Source organism: Chiloscyllium plagiosum, unplaced genomic scaffold, assembly GCF_037043375.1.
Source record: "Chiloscyllium plagiosum isolate Xiang-an unplaced genomic scaffold, Cpla_swu_hap1 HiC_scaffold_23, whole genome shotgun sequence".
Taxonomy (NCBI): domain Eukaryota; kingdom Metazoa; phylum Chordata; class Chondrichthyes; order Orectolobiformes; family Hemiscylliidae; genus Chiloscyllium; species Chiloscyllium plagiosum.
In genome coordinates, this window is record NW_028270161.1 from 38,474,943 (window position 1) to 38,493,839 (window position 18,897).

The 18,897-nt window shown below is 39.5% G+C and overlaps 1 protein-coding gene across 4 annotated transcripts in view; it reads left to right on the top strand.

Annotated features, from left to right (window-relative positions):
• Positions 1-18,897, top strand: part of cerk (ceramide kinase) — a 79,605-nt gene that overhangs the window by 37,168 nt on the left and 23,540 nt on the right. For all 4 annotated transcript variants that reach the window (XM_087999540.1, XM_043713704.2, XM_087999541.1 and 1 more), the window contains 3 exons: positions 493-618; positions 5,624-5,687; positions 17,541-17,686. In XM_087999540.1, coding sequence (XP_087855666.1) covers positions 493-618; positions 5,624-5,687; positions 17,541-17,686 — 336 coding nt within the window. The remainder of the gene's footprint in view (positions 1-492; positions 619-5,623; positions 5,688-17,540; positions 17,687-18,897) is intronic.

Consider the following 18,897-nt stretch of genomic DNA (forward strand, 5'->3'; position numbering starts at 1 on the left):
ACAGTACATTTATTTGTGCTTTGGGTTTTGCATCTGCTCTTCCTTTCTGATGTCCTATTGATCTTTACAGTTAGAAGGATCAGAACATCCACCTTTAGTAGTGTGCTATTTTATGGTTGTGTGAATTTACACCTGGGTAAGTTTGCCACTCGTGGCAAGCAGGTGATAAGTACAGAGAGTTTAGACGTTTTGACCAAAGATTAACAATCAGTTTTTGAGATTTGCCATTACTTGAATTATGTGTTATCTGCAATGGTACTGAGAAAGGAGTATAAAGGGGATATAAAATCAAGGAAGGGGCTGGTATGAATGGCTGTTCCTGTTTTTCAAAAATTTGAGAAAAGATGTTGTATTGAAGGAGTCATGCTGACATATCCTATAATGTATATTCTATATTAATTATTTGATTTTACAAAATTTTGTTTGCAGCTTGTAAATTTTACCAGAGAAATTCAGTAATACTTGAATATTTGATTGCATTTTCTTTCACAGCTATGCGACCAAAGCATTTAATCATATTCATTAATCCTTTCGGAGGGAAACGATTGGGAAAGCAAATATATGATGATAAAGTAGCCCCTCTCTTTCAATTGGCTTGCATTACTGCAGATGTGATCGGTGAGTTATTGTTTTTTTTTACTGAACGAGTATTTTAATAATTGATCACAACAATATAAATGGCAGGGAAATTACATTAACGATTGTTTTCTGGCTAAGCTGTTTTGTAAGAATAAATGAATGCCTGCTGTCCCCTCATTTGGAAAGCTAGTTGAAATGCACAGATTTTATGTTTATGATTTGGTTCTCATGAATTTTTAAGAATGTGTTTACCTCTTCAGTGACGTCACTTATTTCATTTCCTCTTGAGGTATCAACCACTTTGTATGGTGGGTTTACATGGGTACTGGTTGACCTTTGTCTCAGAGTGTCTAAACCTGACAAAACAAAATAATCTATTTTGCTATTATCCACATACTTACACTTCCAAACAACCAGATTTATGGAATAAGCTTCAGGCCTACTCCTCCTAATTCATATTTTTGTTATAGCAAAACAATTAGCAGAAAGTATATTTTTCATTCCAATTATTGAAGCATTAATGGGAATCCCATTACCAGCAAAGCAGACTTTGCAATTTATTAAATCTTGATCTCTTTTACAGATGAAAACAGAGAAAAAAAATTCTTTTAAGTATCAGAATTAATGGAGTGTATTCTTTTTGTGTTTTCTCACTTGGTACTTCCAATCACTTGGGGATTTTTTCAGTGATTTTTAGTGAAAGGACTCTTTAGATTTTGCTGGATTTCTACCACACTACCCCCTGCTCTTTCATTTAATCTGTTCATTTGTCATGTTCCATTTCCTAAGTTTTATCAACACTATTTCAATCAACTGGCTTTGAGGTTACTTGACCTGGGGTGGAAGTTAAGATGAATAATTTGGAAGTTAAAGTTTCAGATAAAGTTTTTGTAACTGGTTGTATCACCTGTCATTTTTTTCAGTTCATTGGTCCACTTGCTTTCATAGATGGACAATTTCATTCATGGTGTAATTTAGTCTTCTGGATTTCAATTTATGGTACAGATTGCTGAGATATTACAATAACAAAAGTGACAAAATGAGATCTTTCACATTCACTGACAGTTCTGACACTTGTTGAACATCTTATTGTTGCACTATAAATCGATATGGAAAGTACAACTGAAGATCACATCACTACAAATTTGTTCTAATCTTAACCTTTTATATAATACAGCTTTTGAACTCCATCTGAACTGTAAGAATCTCCATTTGTTGAAGGAAAGAGGAAGTACTCTTGAATTTTGCTGTGCTACATCAAGATTTGTGCAGATTGTTGATTTACCTGGTTGTAGAGTGAACTTGTTCCACTGTAGCACATGAAGAGGAAGATGGCATGGGGCAGCTTGACACTAGGCACATGGACACACAAGATGGCCACTGAGCCATCAGTTGGCCAACTTGACACATAAGATCACAATATGGAGAGAAACAGCAGGGCAGATACAGACACTGCCTGGGGCCACCAGAATGCCAGCACCATGGACTCACAATCCAGTTGATTAGTTTAAGGCAGGTGGGGCAGAGAATGCACATGAATAACGGACATTGCCGGCTGAAATGGGTCCATCTCTTAATGAAATGCTAACAGCTTGATACAGACTCAATATGAAATGCTAATAGCCAGAGCTGCAGTAATCCTCCTTCTAGGAAGAGCAATTGGCACCCATTACTACGGCAATGGATTTCCGTGCAGATATTGAAACTGATAATGTCTACACTGAAACTAACAATGACCACGCAGAAATTAACAAAAATTGCACTGGAACTGACGAAGACTGTATCGAAACTATCAACAATTCTGCAATGATTCTATAAACAAACCATCTTACAAAGACAATAATCTCATCACTGACCTATTGTATCACAAGGCGTATCAAAGTTTCTTGACGTGCTCCTGGTCGAGAGAAGACTCTTAGCTGACCACAGTGCTGTTGGTGTCTTTCTCTCTTTCTGGAGTTCCGGTATTTCCTTGCGCAATAAACTCTGTCTTCGAACCCCGATTCTGACTGAGACTGGTGTTTTTCCCCACAAAAGACAGGATATAAAAGTGTCAGAAATTCATTAGTAATGCACAAATTGAAGTCACTCTCGACAGACTACATAGTTCTCTGGGCTACATTAGTGCATTGGTGTGACTTGGGAAGGTAGGCTGTGCAGGCTACAAATGCTCACATGTTGTGTGCTACTTCTCATGCAAGACAAAGCCTGGAATGTATGTGTTGGAAATGTAGTCATGGTTCAGGTTTCAAAGGAGCCCAGTTGTTTTGTGCTGTGGACAACATGGCCAATACAAACAAAGTGAATTATTGAATGTACCTGTTTTATTATAACTGAAAGTAAGATGGACAAAACTGCTGCTAGACAATTAGTTGGATGTTCAGCATTTGTTAATCTTGTAAAGTAAAGGGGTTTTAAAAATAATTGGCAACAAGCAATTTTGAAGTTCTTTCATAGTAGTCATTTTGAATTTTGATTCATTAAAGCAAGATGATTTGCCCTTGTAGTACATATTAAGAGCTTTATTTGGAAGTACTGAGGGCTTAAAGGTTAGCCCACATGGTTTTCCAGAACACAGTTTATGACCAATGGAGGACCATTGCTGTTCATGTAGTCACACACAAAGTTGATGTGGGCTCATGTTGCTGAATAGAGAACTCAACTGGGGCCTGAGCAGCATTTACCGTGAGCATCTATCCCTCTTAAAGGCAGCTCTTGTCGTAGATTAAAGCTATACTGGAGCAGACTGCTGCTTAATGTTGATACTACAATTCTAAATCAGGAAGATGCAACAGTTGGGCAGAGCAATGACTCATAAGTTCATGGAAGAAGCACTGGAGGCTCTGATGGTGTAGATAGACATTGGGAGAGAGCTATATTTCTACAGGGGATCAGAAGTCCCTCGAGGGTCATCTGCACAGGTGGCCATAAAGGTCAATCCTTGGAGTTTCTCTGCTTGCACCTAATACCAGTATCACAAGAAGTCTGATCTTGGAAATGTTTAATGCCAAGGAATTGCAATTCATGTGCCATCTTTTATCCATGTTCTGACATTTTGCCCAGAACGGAATGGTGCACAGCAAAGTCATCTCTGCAGAGTGGATGGTACTCTACACACACGCCAGCACCCAAATCATCTCGTAGCATTGATAACAACATTTCCGTTGACAGAACTGGAATCTGTGGTAAAGTTTCAGGCTGTATCCAGGCCAGAGGAAGAGGATAGTTTGTGTGCAAACTGTCTTTAGATGGTGAACTTGCAGACTACCTTTTCAGGAGCTTTAGATGAGAACATTGATTGGGTAGCACACAGGAGAACATCTCAAATGCTGAGTGATTTGGCTGGCATGTCAGATACCTCCTCCTACTTTGGAGCAAGCATGAAGTCTGAATCCAATTATCTAGAGGGTATGATGCACAGCTTTGCAGCTTTTGTTCCATCAACCTGTCATACTACTGCAACCACCATGTATATCATAGTCTTTGTCTGGGCAAGTCATCAATTCATTTACCTTCACTGTGAGAATGTTCTGTCATGTTCAAGAACTCATCGTTTTTCAATAGCAAAAGTGGCTCTAAATTACCTTTTCTGCATGTTTGGTGCCTGATGTTTTAAATAATGCTGCTGCTGGACTCCTTGCAGATGAAATACGTTGCTTGGTGATTAACAAGCCTATTGATTGAATAGGCTTGCCTGTTCCAAGCTTATGAATGGACCCTCGCATCAGCCAAGAGGGATATTTGGCCTGAGGATAGTATTTGTTGATGGACGTTTTCCACACAAGGTCATCCATACAATCCATATTTACCCATATGAGGTGTTGTCGCAAGTGTGTTATTGGTGCTGCAGAATTCAATTTAGAGTGCCTTTAATTTTTTTACACCATATACAGCAGCACCACAAATCCAAATTTCATTCCTAGGAAGTTTGATGCCTGTACATCTTGTACAAACATAGTGAAATATAACATTGCAGGTAATGATTGAACAGTACTAACATTTAAGAATAATATACATCTTTCTACAGTTCAGCATGTGTGCTTTTAAAAGTTATAATTTGGTCTTTCAACAGAGACATCTAGACACCTGCTGAGTGGATTATTGCAGGCTTTGCTTTAATAACTTATTTGCCCAGATGTCATTGTAATTACGTTGTTCTAAAATAGATTAGGTTTGCCTAAAGCAACAGTCTATAAAAATTGTGATGTGTGCTTCATGTTCTACGTGATATGTGTAAACAAGAACATAATGGCGTGCATTTGTATGTGCACAGAATAAATATGAAGATACCTATTTCATACTTCAAATAAAATGCAGATTGGCAGGCTTATAAGGATAAGTGAATTGAGTGCTTCAAAGTCAATCACCGTTATAGAGTATGATAGACTTCTTGTAAACCTTCTCTCAAGTGTGCTAAGAAAATTTGCAAAATAATTACTTTGTGGAAAAATGTCAAATTGGATCAGGGAAGTAAGTAACATGAATTGAGCTTTATATCAAAGTTTTATTTTTTTTTATTTCTCTTGGACTCTTCAGTTTAGAAGTTCAAACACTTTCATCTTTGTTTGAATTAACTGATAGTACATCCAACTCTGGCCACCTTAACATTGAACTGGCATGCTGTAGAAATAATACATGTCATCAAGCTGCTCAGTAACAAAAAGGATTGGAAGATTGGACTCAGTAAAACTGAGGTCACTTCAGTTTAAAAGAAAAACTGAACCCACACTCAACAAAAAAGGAAAATTGTCATTGTTAGAGGTCAGTCATCTCTTTTGTAGGGCTGTGCTACAAAGATTTTGTCAAGCAGCTATCCTAGGCCCAATAGGTTTGAGCTGCTTCTCATCAGTGTATCAACTTATTCTGATCATAGAATGTTAAAGATACATGATACGACCTATATTATTGATCCATTATTCAGGAAATTGGTGGAATAACACATCAAAGTAATTGCAGGAAGAAAAATCCTGGTAACTTGATTGTAGCCATAAGAATTTTTTTTGAGAGCATTGTTTGAGGTCTGTTTTTCTTTTTATTTCTCCAGTAACTGAACGAGCTAATCATGCTCGAGACCATTTGATAGAAGCTGATTTGGAGAAGTATGATGGGTAAGTGTTTCTCGTGGATAATCCAATTTCAGATTGATCAACTATTTATAGATTTATCAACCAAAACAAATTTTGGTTAGCACTGCTGCCTCACAGCGCCAGAGACCCGGATTCAATTCCTGCCTCAGGCGACTGACTGTGTGGAGTTTGCACATTCTCCCCGTGTCTGCGTGGGTTTCCTCCGGATGCTCCGGTTTCCTCCCACAGTCCAAAGATGTGCAGGTCAGGTGAATTGGCCATGCTAAATTGCCCGTAGTGTTAGATAAGGGGTAAATGTAGAGGTATGGGTGGGTTGCGCTTCGGCGGGGCGGTGTGGACTTGTTGGGCCGAAGGGCCTGTTCCCACACTGTAAGTAATCTAATGTAATCTAATCTAATCTAAAATGCTAAGAGATCCACAAAACATTTGCCATAATATTAGTGTCATTATTTCAGAAGAATTTTAAATCCTTGTTTTTTTTTTCTCAGCAGCCCCTCTTGTGCAATGCCCATCCAATTAACTCCCATGCATGTCCTCTTGCCATACCACTCACTGCCACGGTCCCCTCTTCAACCACCTGCTGCTACTAACTGGCGGCCAAAAGTATGTCATGCGCTGTAATCCTCTGTCCATCTTGCTTCTGCTGGGCTACGTCTCCAAATGAACCCATCAGAAAAGTGTGAAAACAAAAACTGCATGTTGTTACAGATCTAATAAATGTAATCTCTGACTGACTTTTAAGCAGTAATAACACCTAGAAGCTCAATTCTGTTCTTTATCTTAAATTTTTGAGAAAGTTTGAAGCTATTTCACAGTAAACATTGATAATGTTCCTAAGCTTCGATATATGCATTTGTTGGCACTTGCATTGTGGTTCAAGTTGTAAAGACTGTATAATTTTATTTTGTGTATTTGGACCATGCACTGAAATGGACTTTAAAACCAAGAATTTTGGAAGGAATTGCTGTATTTTTAATGACCAGTTACTGAAACATTTGTGTGTGATATTAACATTGCTGTTTTATTCAAGCAGTAGGGGGAAAATATTTGTAGATGGCATGGCAGGGAGAGCATATGTGGAGATTTGGCTGGCAGCAAGTAGCTGATTGGTTTGTACAATTGTGACTAGTCATGGATGCCAAAGATTTATCAGCCTGACAACAAGATCTGGTTACTGTGTAGCTGAACGTCTTATGGGTGTGAAAGTTAGGAAGAAGACTTCAGACCTCTGGGATGGGAAGTAGTGTGTCACTCTGCAACAAAAAAGTATCCAAAGCATGCAGGAAGTCAATTACTTTCAACCATTGGTTGCTGTAGCTTTTGTCTTAAATAACAACTAAATGAAACTTTGCAGTCCATGTGCCAATCACATGGTGTCTCCTGTGAAGAAGTGAAGGAACCTCGAGAGAAGAAATTGAAGAATAGAAAGACTTCCCACACCAAAGGATCATATCAGCAAACCTTTTGCACAGGTGCTCTTCAACAGTGCTTCCAGTATTTTTCCCCACAACCCATGAAACTGAGGTGTTTTTGTTTGTGTGTCCAGGGGTTTTAAAAGATAGTTAGAATTTTAACTAGTAGCATCATTTGTTGAGATTCATAGCTTTTTTTCTGGTGACTAGAATTTTCTTATGAAATAAATAGTAGTTGTTGCTAAGTACAGGAACTTGGTCATTGTTTTCATAGAATCCTTACATTACAGACACCATTTGCCCCATCACGTCTGCACCGATTGTCCGAAGAACATCCCACATAGACCCACCCTATCTCCACAAGCCTGCATTTACCATAGCTAATCCATGCAGCATGCACAACCCTGGACAATATGGGTCAAATAAGCATGGCTAATCTAATTAACCTTAAATCTTCAGAATGTGGGAGGGAACTGGAGCACCTAGTGGAAACCCATGCAGACATGCGGAGAATATGCAAACTTCAACAGACATTCCAGCCTTGTGCGCCTTAAGCCTGGATCCCTGACACTGCCGCAAAAGTGCTTGCCACCATGCCTCCCATTTTATTTTGTCTGGGGACCTTGTAGAATCCCCAGCAATCTGAGGGAGTTGTGAAAAATTGAAGATTCTGTTAGATGATTCCGCTACATTAGTTCTCTGATACAAAGCTATCTAAAAATTCTCTGTTTCTCCCCCACCTCCCCTCCACAATGAACCTGATGTTTCCTGGCACACATCGTATTTAGCACTCTATCTATCTTGCATCTTATCACCTACTTACCTGGCCGTTCTCTTAACTTGATTCCAATAGCTGGATAAATTGTGCATACATCAGATCATAACTTTTATGACAACCTCTGAAGTAGTGAGACTTGAGAATCTGTGCACTTTCCTGTGTGGATAATAATCACAAAGTACTAAACAGTTTTATACTTAATCATTTAAATTGGTAATAAAAATTACAGCAATATATGGTCGGTTAATATATCTAAAATTAGTGTTTTCAGTCAAATCTGTTTATTTTCTTTTATTTAATGGAATTCTGACTGAAGGGAAGCACAATATTATTTGTAACTTCACAAGGTATGCTTAGAGGAGTGTAAATCACCAGAAATCATATTTTGGTTTTAAGGTTCAGAAATTAAACAATTATTGATTTTCAAGTTACTCTTCCTCCTAATCTTCTACCTGCACTTGTAAGTTATTCCTTCAGTAACATTGTTGAGTTTATGGTTCACTTGTATGAGCATTTATTGGGATATAGAGACAACCTCTCTAACTGGTCATTAATATATTTGTTATTAATGTGAATTTCAAAAGTGAAGATCTTGCTTCACAAACCTTTCTGAATTCTTTGAGAAGGTAGTGAAGCATATAGACACTGGTATGCAATAGCCATAACTTATCTGGATTTTGAAAAGATCTTCAGTAGGATCCCTCACAGATGATATAGAGTCAGAGGGCATGTGACAGAATGGATTATTATTGGCTGCAAGACAAAAAGTAAGCAGAGTCAGAAAAGGTAAATAGAGAACATGGGAACTAATGTTTTCTGTTCATCATTTACTCTAATAATTTAGACTCTAAAATCAAAGACACAATTTCTAAATCTGCAGTTAGCACCCAAGTTTGGGGGTGAAGTGAGAGTCAACCCTGTAAGTTGCAGGAAGATACTGAAACTTTGAAAAGTATTGACAGAACATGTTCAAGACCGATCAATGTTAAATAGGACATTTTGCTAGGAAGAATATGGAGATCATGTTTCTTGAAATTTGAGTCTAGGTGGGGTAGATGAACAATGGAATCTTAAGTACAAATACACCAGTCACCAAAAATTGTTCTACTACTTAACAAATACATTTAAAGAAGGACAAACCAAGCAGCTGGCTTTATTTCGAGAGGGATGCAATTGCAAAGTAGGGAAATTATGTTAAATCTTTGATCACCTTATTGGGATTGTATTATAGACCCCCCAATAGTCAGAGGGAAATTGAGAAACAAACTTGTAAGGATATCTGAACTATCTGTAAGAATAATAGGGTGGTTATGGTGGGGATTTTAACTTTCCAAACATCAACTGGGACTGCCATAGTGTTAAAGGTTTAGATGGAGAGGAATTTCTTAAGTGTGTACAAGACAATTTTCTGATTCAGTATGTGAATGTACCTCCTAGAGAATGTACCTACTCTTGGGAAATAAGGCGGGGCAGGTGACTGAGGTGTCAGTGGGGGAGCACTTTGGGGCCAGTGACCATAATTCTATTCATTTTAAAATAGTGATGGAAAAGGATAGACCAGATCTAAAAGTTGAAGTTCTAAATTGGAGAAAGGCCAATTTTGACAGTATTAGGCAAGAACTTCCAAAAGCTGATTGGAGGCAGACGTTCGCAGGTAAAGGGACGGCTGGAAAATGGGAAGCCTTCAGAAATGAGATAACAAGAATCCAGAGAAAGTATATTCCTGTCAGGGTGAAAGGAAAGGCTGGTAACTATAGGGAATGCTGGATGACTAAAGAAATTGAGGGTTTGGTTAAGAAAAAGAAGGAAGCATATGTCAGGTACAGACAGGATAGATCATGTGAATCCTTAGAGTATAAAGAAAGTAGGAGTAGGGAAATCAGGAGGGCAAAACGGGGACATGAGATAGCTTTGGCAAATAGAATTAAGGAGAATCCAAAGGGGTTTTACAAATATATTAAGGACAAAAGGGTAACTAGGGAGAAAATAGGGCCCCTCAAAGATCAGCAAGGCGGCCTTTGTGTGGAGCCACAGAAAATGGGGGAGATACTAAATGAATATTTTGCATCAGTATTTATGTGGAAAAGGATATGGAAGATATAGACTGTAGGGAAATAGATGGTGACATTTTGCAAAATGTCCAGATTACAGAGGAGGAAGTGCTGGATGTCTTGAAACGGTTAAAGGTGGATAAATCCCCAGGACCTGATCAAGTGTATCCGAGAACTCTGTGGGAAGCTAGAGAAGTGATGGCTGGGCCTCTTGCTGAGATATTTGTATCATCGATATTCACAGGTGAGGTGCCGGAAGACTGGAGGTTGGCAAACGTGGTGCCACTGTTTAAGAAAGGTGGTAAGGACAAGCCAGGGAACTATAGACCAGTGAGCCTGACCTTGGTGGTGGGCAAGTTGTTAGAGGGAATCCTGAGGGACAGGATGTACATGTTTTTGGAAAGACAAGGACTGATTAGGGATAGTCAACATGACTTTGTGCATGGGAAATCATGTCCCACAAACTTGATTGAGTTTTTTGATGAAGTAACAAAGAAGATTGATGAGGGCAGAGCAATAGATGTGATCTATATGGACTTCAGTAAGGCGTTCGACAAGGTTCCCCATGGGAGACTGATTAGCAAGGTTAGATCTCATGGAATACAGGGAGAACTAGCCATTTGGATACAGAACTGGCTCAAGGGTAGAAGACAGGGTGGTGGAGGGTTGTTTTTCAGACTGGAGGCCTGTGACCAGTGGAGTGCCACAAGGATCTGTGCTGGGCCCTCTACTTTTTGTCATTTACGTAAATGATTTGGATGCGAGCATAAGAGGTACAGTTAGTAAGTTTGCAGATGACACCAAAATTGGAGGTGTAGTGGACAGCGAAGATGGTTATTTCAGACTACAACAGGATCTGGACCAGATGGGCCAATGGGCTGAGAAGTGGCAGATGGAGTTTAATTCAGATAAATGCGAGGTGCTGCATTTTGGGAAAGCAAATCTTAGCAGGACTTATACACTTAATGGTAAGGTCCTAGGGAGTGTTGCTGAACAAAGAGACCTTGGAGTGCAGGTTCATAGCTCCTTGAAAGTGGAGTCGCAGGTAGATGGGATAGTGAAGAAGGTGTTTGGTATGCTTTCCATTATTGGTCAGAGTATTGAGTACAGGACATTGGTTAGGCCACTGTTGGAATATTGCGTGCAATTCTGGTCTCCTTCCTATCGGAAAGATGTTGTGAAACTTGAAAGGGTTCAGAAAAGATTTACAAGGATGTTGCCAGGGTTGGAGGATCTGAGCTACAGGGAGAGGCTGGGGCTGTTTTCCCTGGAGCGTCGGAGGCTGAGGGATGACCTTATAGAGATTTACAAAATTATGAGGGCATGGATAGGATAATAGGCAAAGTCTTTTCCCTGGGGTTGGGGAGCCCAGAACTAGAGGGCATAGGTTTAGGGTGAGAGGGGAAAGATATAAAAGAGACCTAAGGGGCAACTTTTTCACGCAGAGGGTGGTACGTGTATGGAATGAGCTGCCAGATGATGTGGTGGAGGCTGGTATAATTGCAACATTTTAAGAGGCATTTGGATGGGTATATGAATAGGAAGGGTTTGGAGGGATATGGGCCGGGTACTGGCAGGTGGGACTAGATTGGGTTGGGATATCTGGTCGGCATGGACGGGTTGGACCGAAGGGTCTGTTTCCATGCTGTACATCTCTATGATTCTATGACTCTAACTGTGATTAGACTATATTTGAAGTCCTGCATGAAGTTCTGGTTGGGATTTTGTAAAATGGATGTAGAGACACTGGAGGAGGTACTGAAAAGAAAACCAGATGATTTATGCCATTTTATTTGGGAAAGGATAAGCAGGCTAATTTTCTTTTCCCTTGAGGGGGCAGAAAAGAAGGCTATCAAACAACATGATAGAAGTCCTGAAGATTATGAAAAGTTTTGACAGTGAAAACAAAGAATGTTTTGACTTGTGGGTAAGGGAACAACTAGAGGCCATTAGTATAAGGTTATCATCAAACAATTCAATAGGAAATGGAGAAGGAATTTCTTTATGCAAGGTGTGGGATGAATGTGGAACTCATTTCCTCATGGGATGATTGACATAGATGCATTTAAGGAGTAGCTGGTGACGTCTGAGAGGCAAAAGGAAATAAATGTAGATGAGAGAAGCTGTGAGGAGGCTTGGTTGGAGTATCAGTATTCTCTTGGACAGGTTGGAGCAAATGGATTTTTTTCTGTGCCCGTGAACCATCAAGAAAATTTATTTTTATGATGATGGAGTTGACTTTAGGCAAGTTAAATGACCTTGACTTTCAGTATTGGTAAGATATTGCTAGCTTGATAAATTGACTGGCCATCTGAGAACAGCCACTGAATGTTCTTGTATGAGAAGAAGAGCAACACTTTGGCATGCTCTTTTTAATGCAGCTGAGAGGGGATTTTTTTTCAGCATTTAAATGTGGATCATGAAGTAAGGCAAATTGCCTTTGAAGAGAAAATGAGAGAGAAGGACAGAATGGTTTTGACACTGGCAAAATTCTGCAGGGTTTGAAAATCTGCACTAACCACAGAAAATGCTGGACACTGAGGAAATCAGGCAGAATCTTTGGAGAAAAACATTTAAATTTTAGGTTCTAATTACCTTTATTACAAACTGAGAATAATTAGAAATGTAATAGGTTTGAAGGAAATGCAAAGGAAGTTGATTTTACTTATTTGATTTTGTGGAGAAATGGATAGTGACATCTTGAAAAATGTCCATATTACAAAGAAGGCAGTGCTGGATGTCTTAAAATACATAAATGTAGATAAATCCCCAGGACCTGATCAGGTGTACCCTAGAACTCTGTGGGAAGCTAGGGAAGTGATTGCTGGGCCCCTTGCTGAGATATTTATATCATCGATAGTCGCAGGTGAGGTGTCGGAAGACTGGAGGTTGGCAAACGTGGTGCCACAATTTAAGAAAGGTGGTCAGGACAAGCCAGGGAACTATAGTCCGGTGAGCCTGACGTCGGTGATGGGCAGGTTGTTGGAGGGAATCCTGAGGGACAGGATGTACGTGTATTTGGAAAGGCAAGGATTGATTAGGGATAGTCAGCATGGCTTTGTGTCTGGGAAATCATGTCTCTCAAACTTGATTGAGTTTTTTGAGGAAGTAACAAAGAGGATTGGTGAGGGTATAGCAGTGGACGTGATCTATGTGGATTTCAGTAAGGTTCGACAAGGTTCTCCATAGGAGACCGGTTAGCAAACTTAGACCACATGGAATACAGGGAGAAGTAGCCATTTGGATACAGAACTGGCTCAAAGGTGGAAGACAGACGGTGGTGATGGAGGGTTGTTTTTCAGACTGGAGGCCTGTAACCAGTGGAGTGCCACAAGGGTCGGTGTGGGGTCCACTACTTTTCATCATTTATATGAATGATTTGGATATGAACATGGGAGATATAGTTGGTAACTTTGGGAATGAGACCAAAATTGCAGGTGTAATGGACAATGAAGAAGGTTACCTCAGATTACAATGGGATCTTGATCCGATGGGCCATTGGGCTGAGTGGCAAATGGAGTTTAATTCAGAAAAATGTGAGGTGCTGAATTTTGGGAAAGCAAATCTTAATAGGACTTATACACTTAATGTCTAAATCCTACTAAGGTAAGGTCCCAGGGAGTGTTGCTGAACAAAGAGACCTTGGAGTGCAGGTTCCTAGTTCCTTGAATGTAGAGTCACAGGTGGATAGGATACAGAAGAAGGCATTTGGTATGCTTTCCTCTATTGGTCAGAGTATTGAGTACAGGAGTTGGGAGGTCATGTCCCGTACTACCGCAACATTGGTATGGCCACTGTTGGAATATTGCATGTAATTCTGGTCTCCTTCCTGTTGGAAAGATGTTGTGAAACTTGAAAGAGTTACGAAAAGATTTACAGTGATGTTGCCAGGGTTGGAGGATTTGAGCTATAGGGTGAGGCTGAATAGGCTGGGGCTGTATTCCATGGAGCATTAGAGGCTGAGGGGTGACCTTATGTTGGTTTATTTTTCGTGTCTTAAGATGGTGCCAGAGAGTGGCAACAATATACAACATTTTCCCTATCGGGAAATGTGTTGTTTTCTCATTTAGGTTTGATGTGCAAGAATTGGCGGACTTTGCTCATCCTGTACCCGGTGTTCCTGTATACATTGTATGCAACCTCCAATCATAGCCCGACTGGGACAATCCATCCAGCGTGGGACAGGCTCAAAAAAGATACGCACTGGAATTTCCAGAGGCCTGGCATTCAAACAAGAATTCCATTAACAAACATAGATTTGGACCCCATTTACCAACCTCAAACAGAACTGGAAATGATATCACCTAGCACAACAAACCAAGACAGATAAACAGCAGGGCAGAACACTGTCGCTCAATGGAGGCTCACTGATGGTGCTGCCTAGCATGGTGATAAAACATCTGAAAACAAATCTACCAGCTCAGTGAGCAAATTTACAACCTGAGCTACAAATCTTCTCCAAAATTGCATAAACAGCAAGTGATAGACAAAGCTAAGCAATCACATAACTAGTGGATCAATTTGAAGTTCTATAGCCCTGCCACATCCAATTGTGTGTGATGGTGGACAATTCAAATCATGAGATGAGGTGGCAGTTCCACAAATATCCCCATTCTCAAAGGTAGTTGATCCATCTTGACCTCCTCCAGCGGTCCCCAGCATTATGGACATACTAGTTTTCCGCTAATTCAATTCACTCCACACGATATCAAGAAACGGTTGGAGGTACTGAATATTGCAAAGGGTATGGGCCCTGACAACATTTCAGCAATTATACTGAGGACTTGTGCTCCAGAACTTGCCACTCCTCTCGCCAAGTTGCTCCAGTATACTTCAACACTGGCATCTACTGACAATATGGAAAATTGCCCAGGTATGCCCTACACACCAAAAGCAAGACAAATCCAAGCCAGCCAATTGCTGGTCCATCAATCTACTCTCGATCATCACTGTCATTAATAGTGCTATTAAGCAGCACCTGCTCAGTGATGACCAGTTTTTGCTCTGCCAGGGCCAATCAGTTCCTGACTTCATTCCAGCTTGCGTTCAAACATGGACCAAAAAGCTGAATTTCAGAGGTGAGGTGAGAGTCACAGCCCTTGATTGCAAGGCCACATTTGACTAAGTGTGACATCACGGAGCCCTAGCAAAGCTGGAAACGTTGGGTGTCAGGGAGAAAACTCTGGTTGGAATCATATCTGGCACAGAAACAAGTTATTATGATTGTTGGGGATCAGTCACCTCCGCTTCAAGACATCTCTGCAGGCGTTCCTCAGGGTAGTGTCCCAGACCAAACCATCTTCAGCTGCTTCAACAATGACCTTCCCTCCATCATAAAGTGAACTGGAGATGTTCAACAATAATTGCACAACTTTCAGTGCAATTCGCAGTTCCTCAGGTACTGAAACATTCCCTGTTCAAATGCTCCAACATCTGAACAATGTCCAAGCTTGGGCTGACAAGTGGCAAGTAACATTCACACCACACAAATGCCAGCAATTACCATCTCCAACAAGAGACAATCTAACTACCACCCCTTGACAATATTGTTACATCCACTATCAACATCCTGGGGGTTATGATTCACCTGAAATGTCAACTGGACTTGTCACATAAACACAGTGGCTATAAGAGCAGGTCAGAGGCTAGGAATGCTGTGACAAGTAACTGACCACCTCACTCAAAGCCTATCCACCATCTACAAGGAATCAGTCTGGATTGTGACGGAATGCTCCCCGCTTGCCTGGATGAGTGCAGTCTCAGCAACAGTCAAGAAGCTTGACACCATCCAAGAAAGCAGCCTGCATGATTAGCATACATCCAAAAGCAACCCCTCCCTCCACCTCCAACGCTCAGTAGCAGCAGTGTGTACTATCTACAAGATGGACTTCAGAAATTCACCGAACGTCCTGAGACAGCACCTTCCAAATCTATGACCACTTCCATTTGGAAGAACAAGGGCAGCAGATACTTTGGGACAAGACTATCTGCAAGCTCCCCTCCAACCACTCACCATCCTGACTTGGAAATATATTGCCATTCCTTCATGATGGCTGGGTAAAAGTCCTGGAATTTCCTTCATAAGTGAATTGTGGTCAACCTACAGCATGTGAACTACACTGGTTTAAGAAGGTAGCTCACCATTATCTTCTCACAGCATCGGCAGTAAATTCTGGCCAGCCAGTGGTGCCCACGTCCCATGAGTGGATATAAAAGAAAGGGAAGGGAGAATATGTAAAGAAAATTGATCGATTTGTATGTCTGCATCAATATATGGGAGGCAGTGGCCTATTGGTATTATTGCAGGACTGTTAATCCAGAGACCCAGGTAATGTTCTGGGGTCCCAGATTCAAATCCCACCACAGCAGATGTCTAATGATATTGAAAAGTCTAATGATGACCATGAAATGATTGTCAATTTTGTGAGAAAAAACCTATCTGGTTCACTAATGTCCTTCAGGGAAGGAAACTGCCATCTTTACCTGGTGTGGCCTATATGTGACTCTAGACCCACAACAATGTGGTTGATTTTTAACTGCCATCTGGGCAAATGTAAGTATGAGCAATAAATACTGGCCTAGCCAGTGGTGCCCTCATCCCATGAATGAATACAAAAAACATGCATATGTAATTTTCAGCACAATTGAACAGTGATGTGATTTGAAAAATACTGTATGGTTACATTGTACATCTGTGTTACGATTTTGAAAGTCACCACCTGCTGCGGTCAAATCACCAGTTTATACAAAACTGGATTTTTATTAAAATGTCTTTTTTTAAACTCATTCCTTGTCTTCACTAATAATTCATATTTCTGATTTACATACCACAAGTATAGTAGCAATTGAATTAATTGTCACTATCTGATAGGTGATAGTCATATGCAAGTAAAATGTTAGTCTTCAAACATAACTGCTGTATCAAGGGTACAAACAACTGCTTGTCAATAATTTAACCTGTATTTCCTGACTGAGTTTACTTTTGTGCCTTATCTGAATATTTCTACTGATAGCATGATTTATCTTGAGTAAATTGTGAGTCAAGTTTGATCATTTGAAGCATTAATATTTATTTGTAAACTCACTAATGTAAAACTGTTCAACACAATTATGTCCTACTTTAGGAGTAGTGATATGATTGATTTTTTTTTAAAATGGAATTAAGTATTGCAAGTGTATTATCTCCTTCATTGTGAACAATATTATTTACTAAATTATTATAAACAGCAAGTTCCTTTAACAAATGATGTGTTGGAAACTAGGATATAATGCATTCCTCGAAGTTTTCAAATATACAAAATCTCTGCTTTCCGAGCATTCACAATGTGATATTGTGCATTTTCCTGATTTTTATTTTGAATCCACACACTCGTTCCCATTTTTTATGTTCTTAAATACTTAAAATTATATGCACCACCTTATCAGCCTAAGCACACAATTTCAGAAAATCTTGACCATTCTTTTAATTACTTGTGGTGAAACTTAAGATTGTGAGAGGCTTGGGAAAACATAACATAAACAGGACTATTTGGTGGAGATGATAAGATGTGACATTTCAAATTAATTTGCCTGCAGTATTGACCAATTTTTGATGTGAGTATTGATACCTTTTCATGCATTTTGTTGTTGCCAGGATTGTTTCTGTTGGTGGTGATGGAATGTTCAGTGAGGTAATGCATGGACTGATCAGTCGAACACAGAAGAATTCGGGCATTGATGAAAATTATCCCACTGCTGAACTAGTTCCATGTGACTTGAGGATTGGAATTATCCCAGCAGGTGGGAAACTTATTTCTTCCTAAACAAAGCAGTCAAAAAGGTCAAAGTATTCTTTCGAATTGAAATGTGAAAAACACAGTACACATTTCCACCTCTTTTTAATACTAACAAAAAAAAATTGTTCAAGCTGCAGTGGTAAATTTCAACATTAAAAGTTTAATTTCCTTGTTTTTATTCTTTACTTAAAGTAATTAAGTCATAAATGATAGAAAAATATGGAATTTTCTTTTAAAACTCTTTGCAAGTATTTCTGTCATGAAACTATCCTTCTTACATTGAAAGGAAACCTACTTCTCTGGTTTTCTCAACAAGAATAGGATTTCTTGGATTGTGCTCATATTAGCAGCATGCATTGCATCTGATCTTGAATTTTTTTGAAAAATGATTTTAAAATGCCTATAACATAACTTAGAGATTAGCAACAGATTAAAACAAATATTCTTTATTTTCATCCAGTTCAGCATCATTTTCTCAGACATTAAAAAGGTTGCCTTTTTTTTTGGGAGAAGTACTTCCTTTTGCGCTTCATCTAAAAAGCGAGATCTCAAGTAATGCAGGAATAGAGTATTAGAGAAAATAAGGAAAATTGTTTCTCGTACTTTGAACCAACATGGGAGGTGACGGAATGTTTCAAAAAGGTCAATTTACAGTTATTTCAAAGAACTCTCTCACTATACTATGATGTCTGTTTCATACAGAGCAGTTCACTTTTACATTTAATGCAGCACTGGAGCCTGAATCTGTAGCAAGAGACTGGCCTGATATCTAAAGGAAGCAGAATGGAAATTTTGACGGGAGGGGGGGTGGGGGGGAGGGAGAGAAGAGAAGAGAAGTGTTTTATCACTTTTACTCAAAATTTGACACTGAATTTATACCTGACAAGTTTCTACTTAACAAATTTAGTGTTAGTGTAAACCTGGAGTAGTATTGTGCCAAGGCAAAGCTTAATTTGTGAAGACCTTGTCAGTGGAATTACCATCAGTTTAGATTTCAACTACTAAATTGCCCATAGTGTTAGGTCAGGGGTATGGGTGGGTTTCGCTTCGGCGGGTCGGTGTGGACTTGTTGGGCCGAAGGGCTTGTTTCCATGCTGTAATGTAATCTAATCTAATCTAATCTATTCTAGTAACTGGTCATTGTCTTTAGTTGCAGCTTTGAAACTTTTAAGTTAGTGAAAAGAAACTGAATTTGAATTAGATTTTTACGAATTC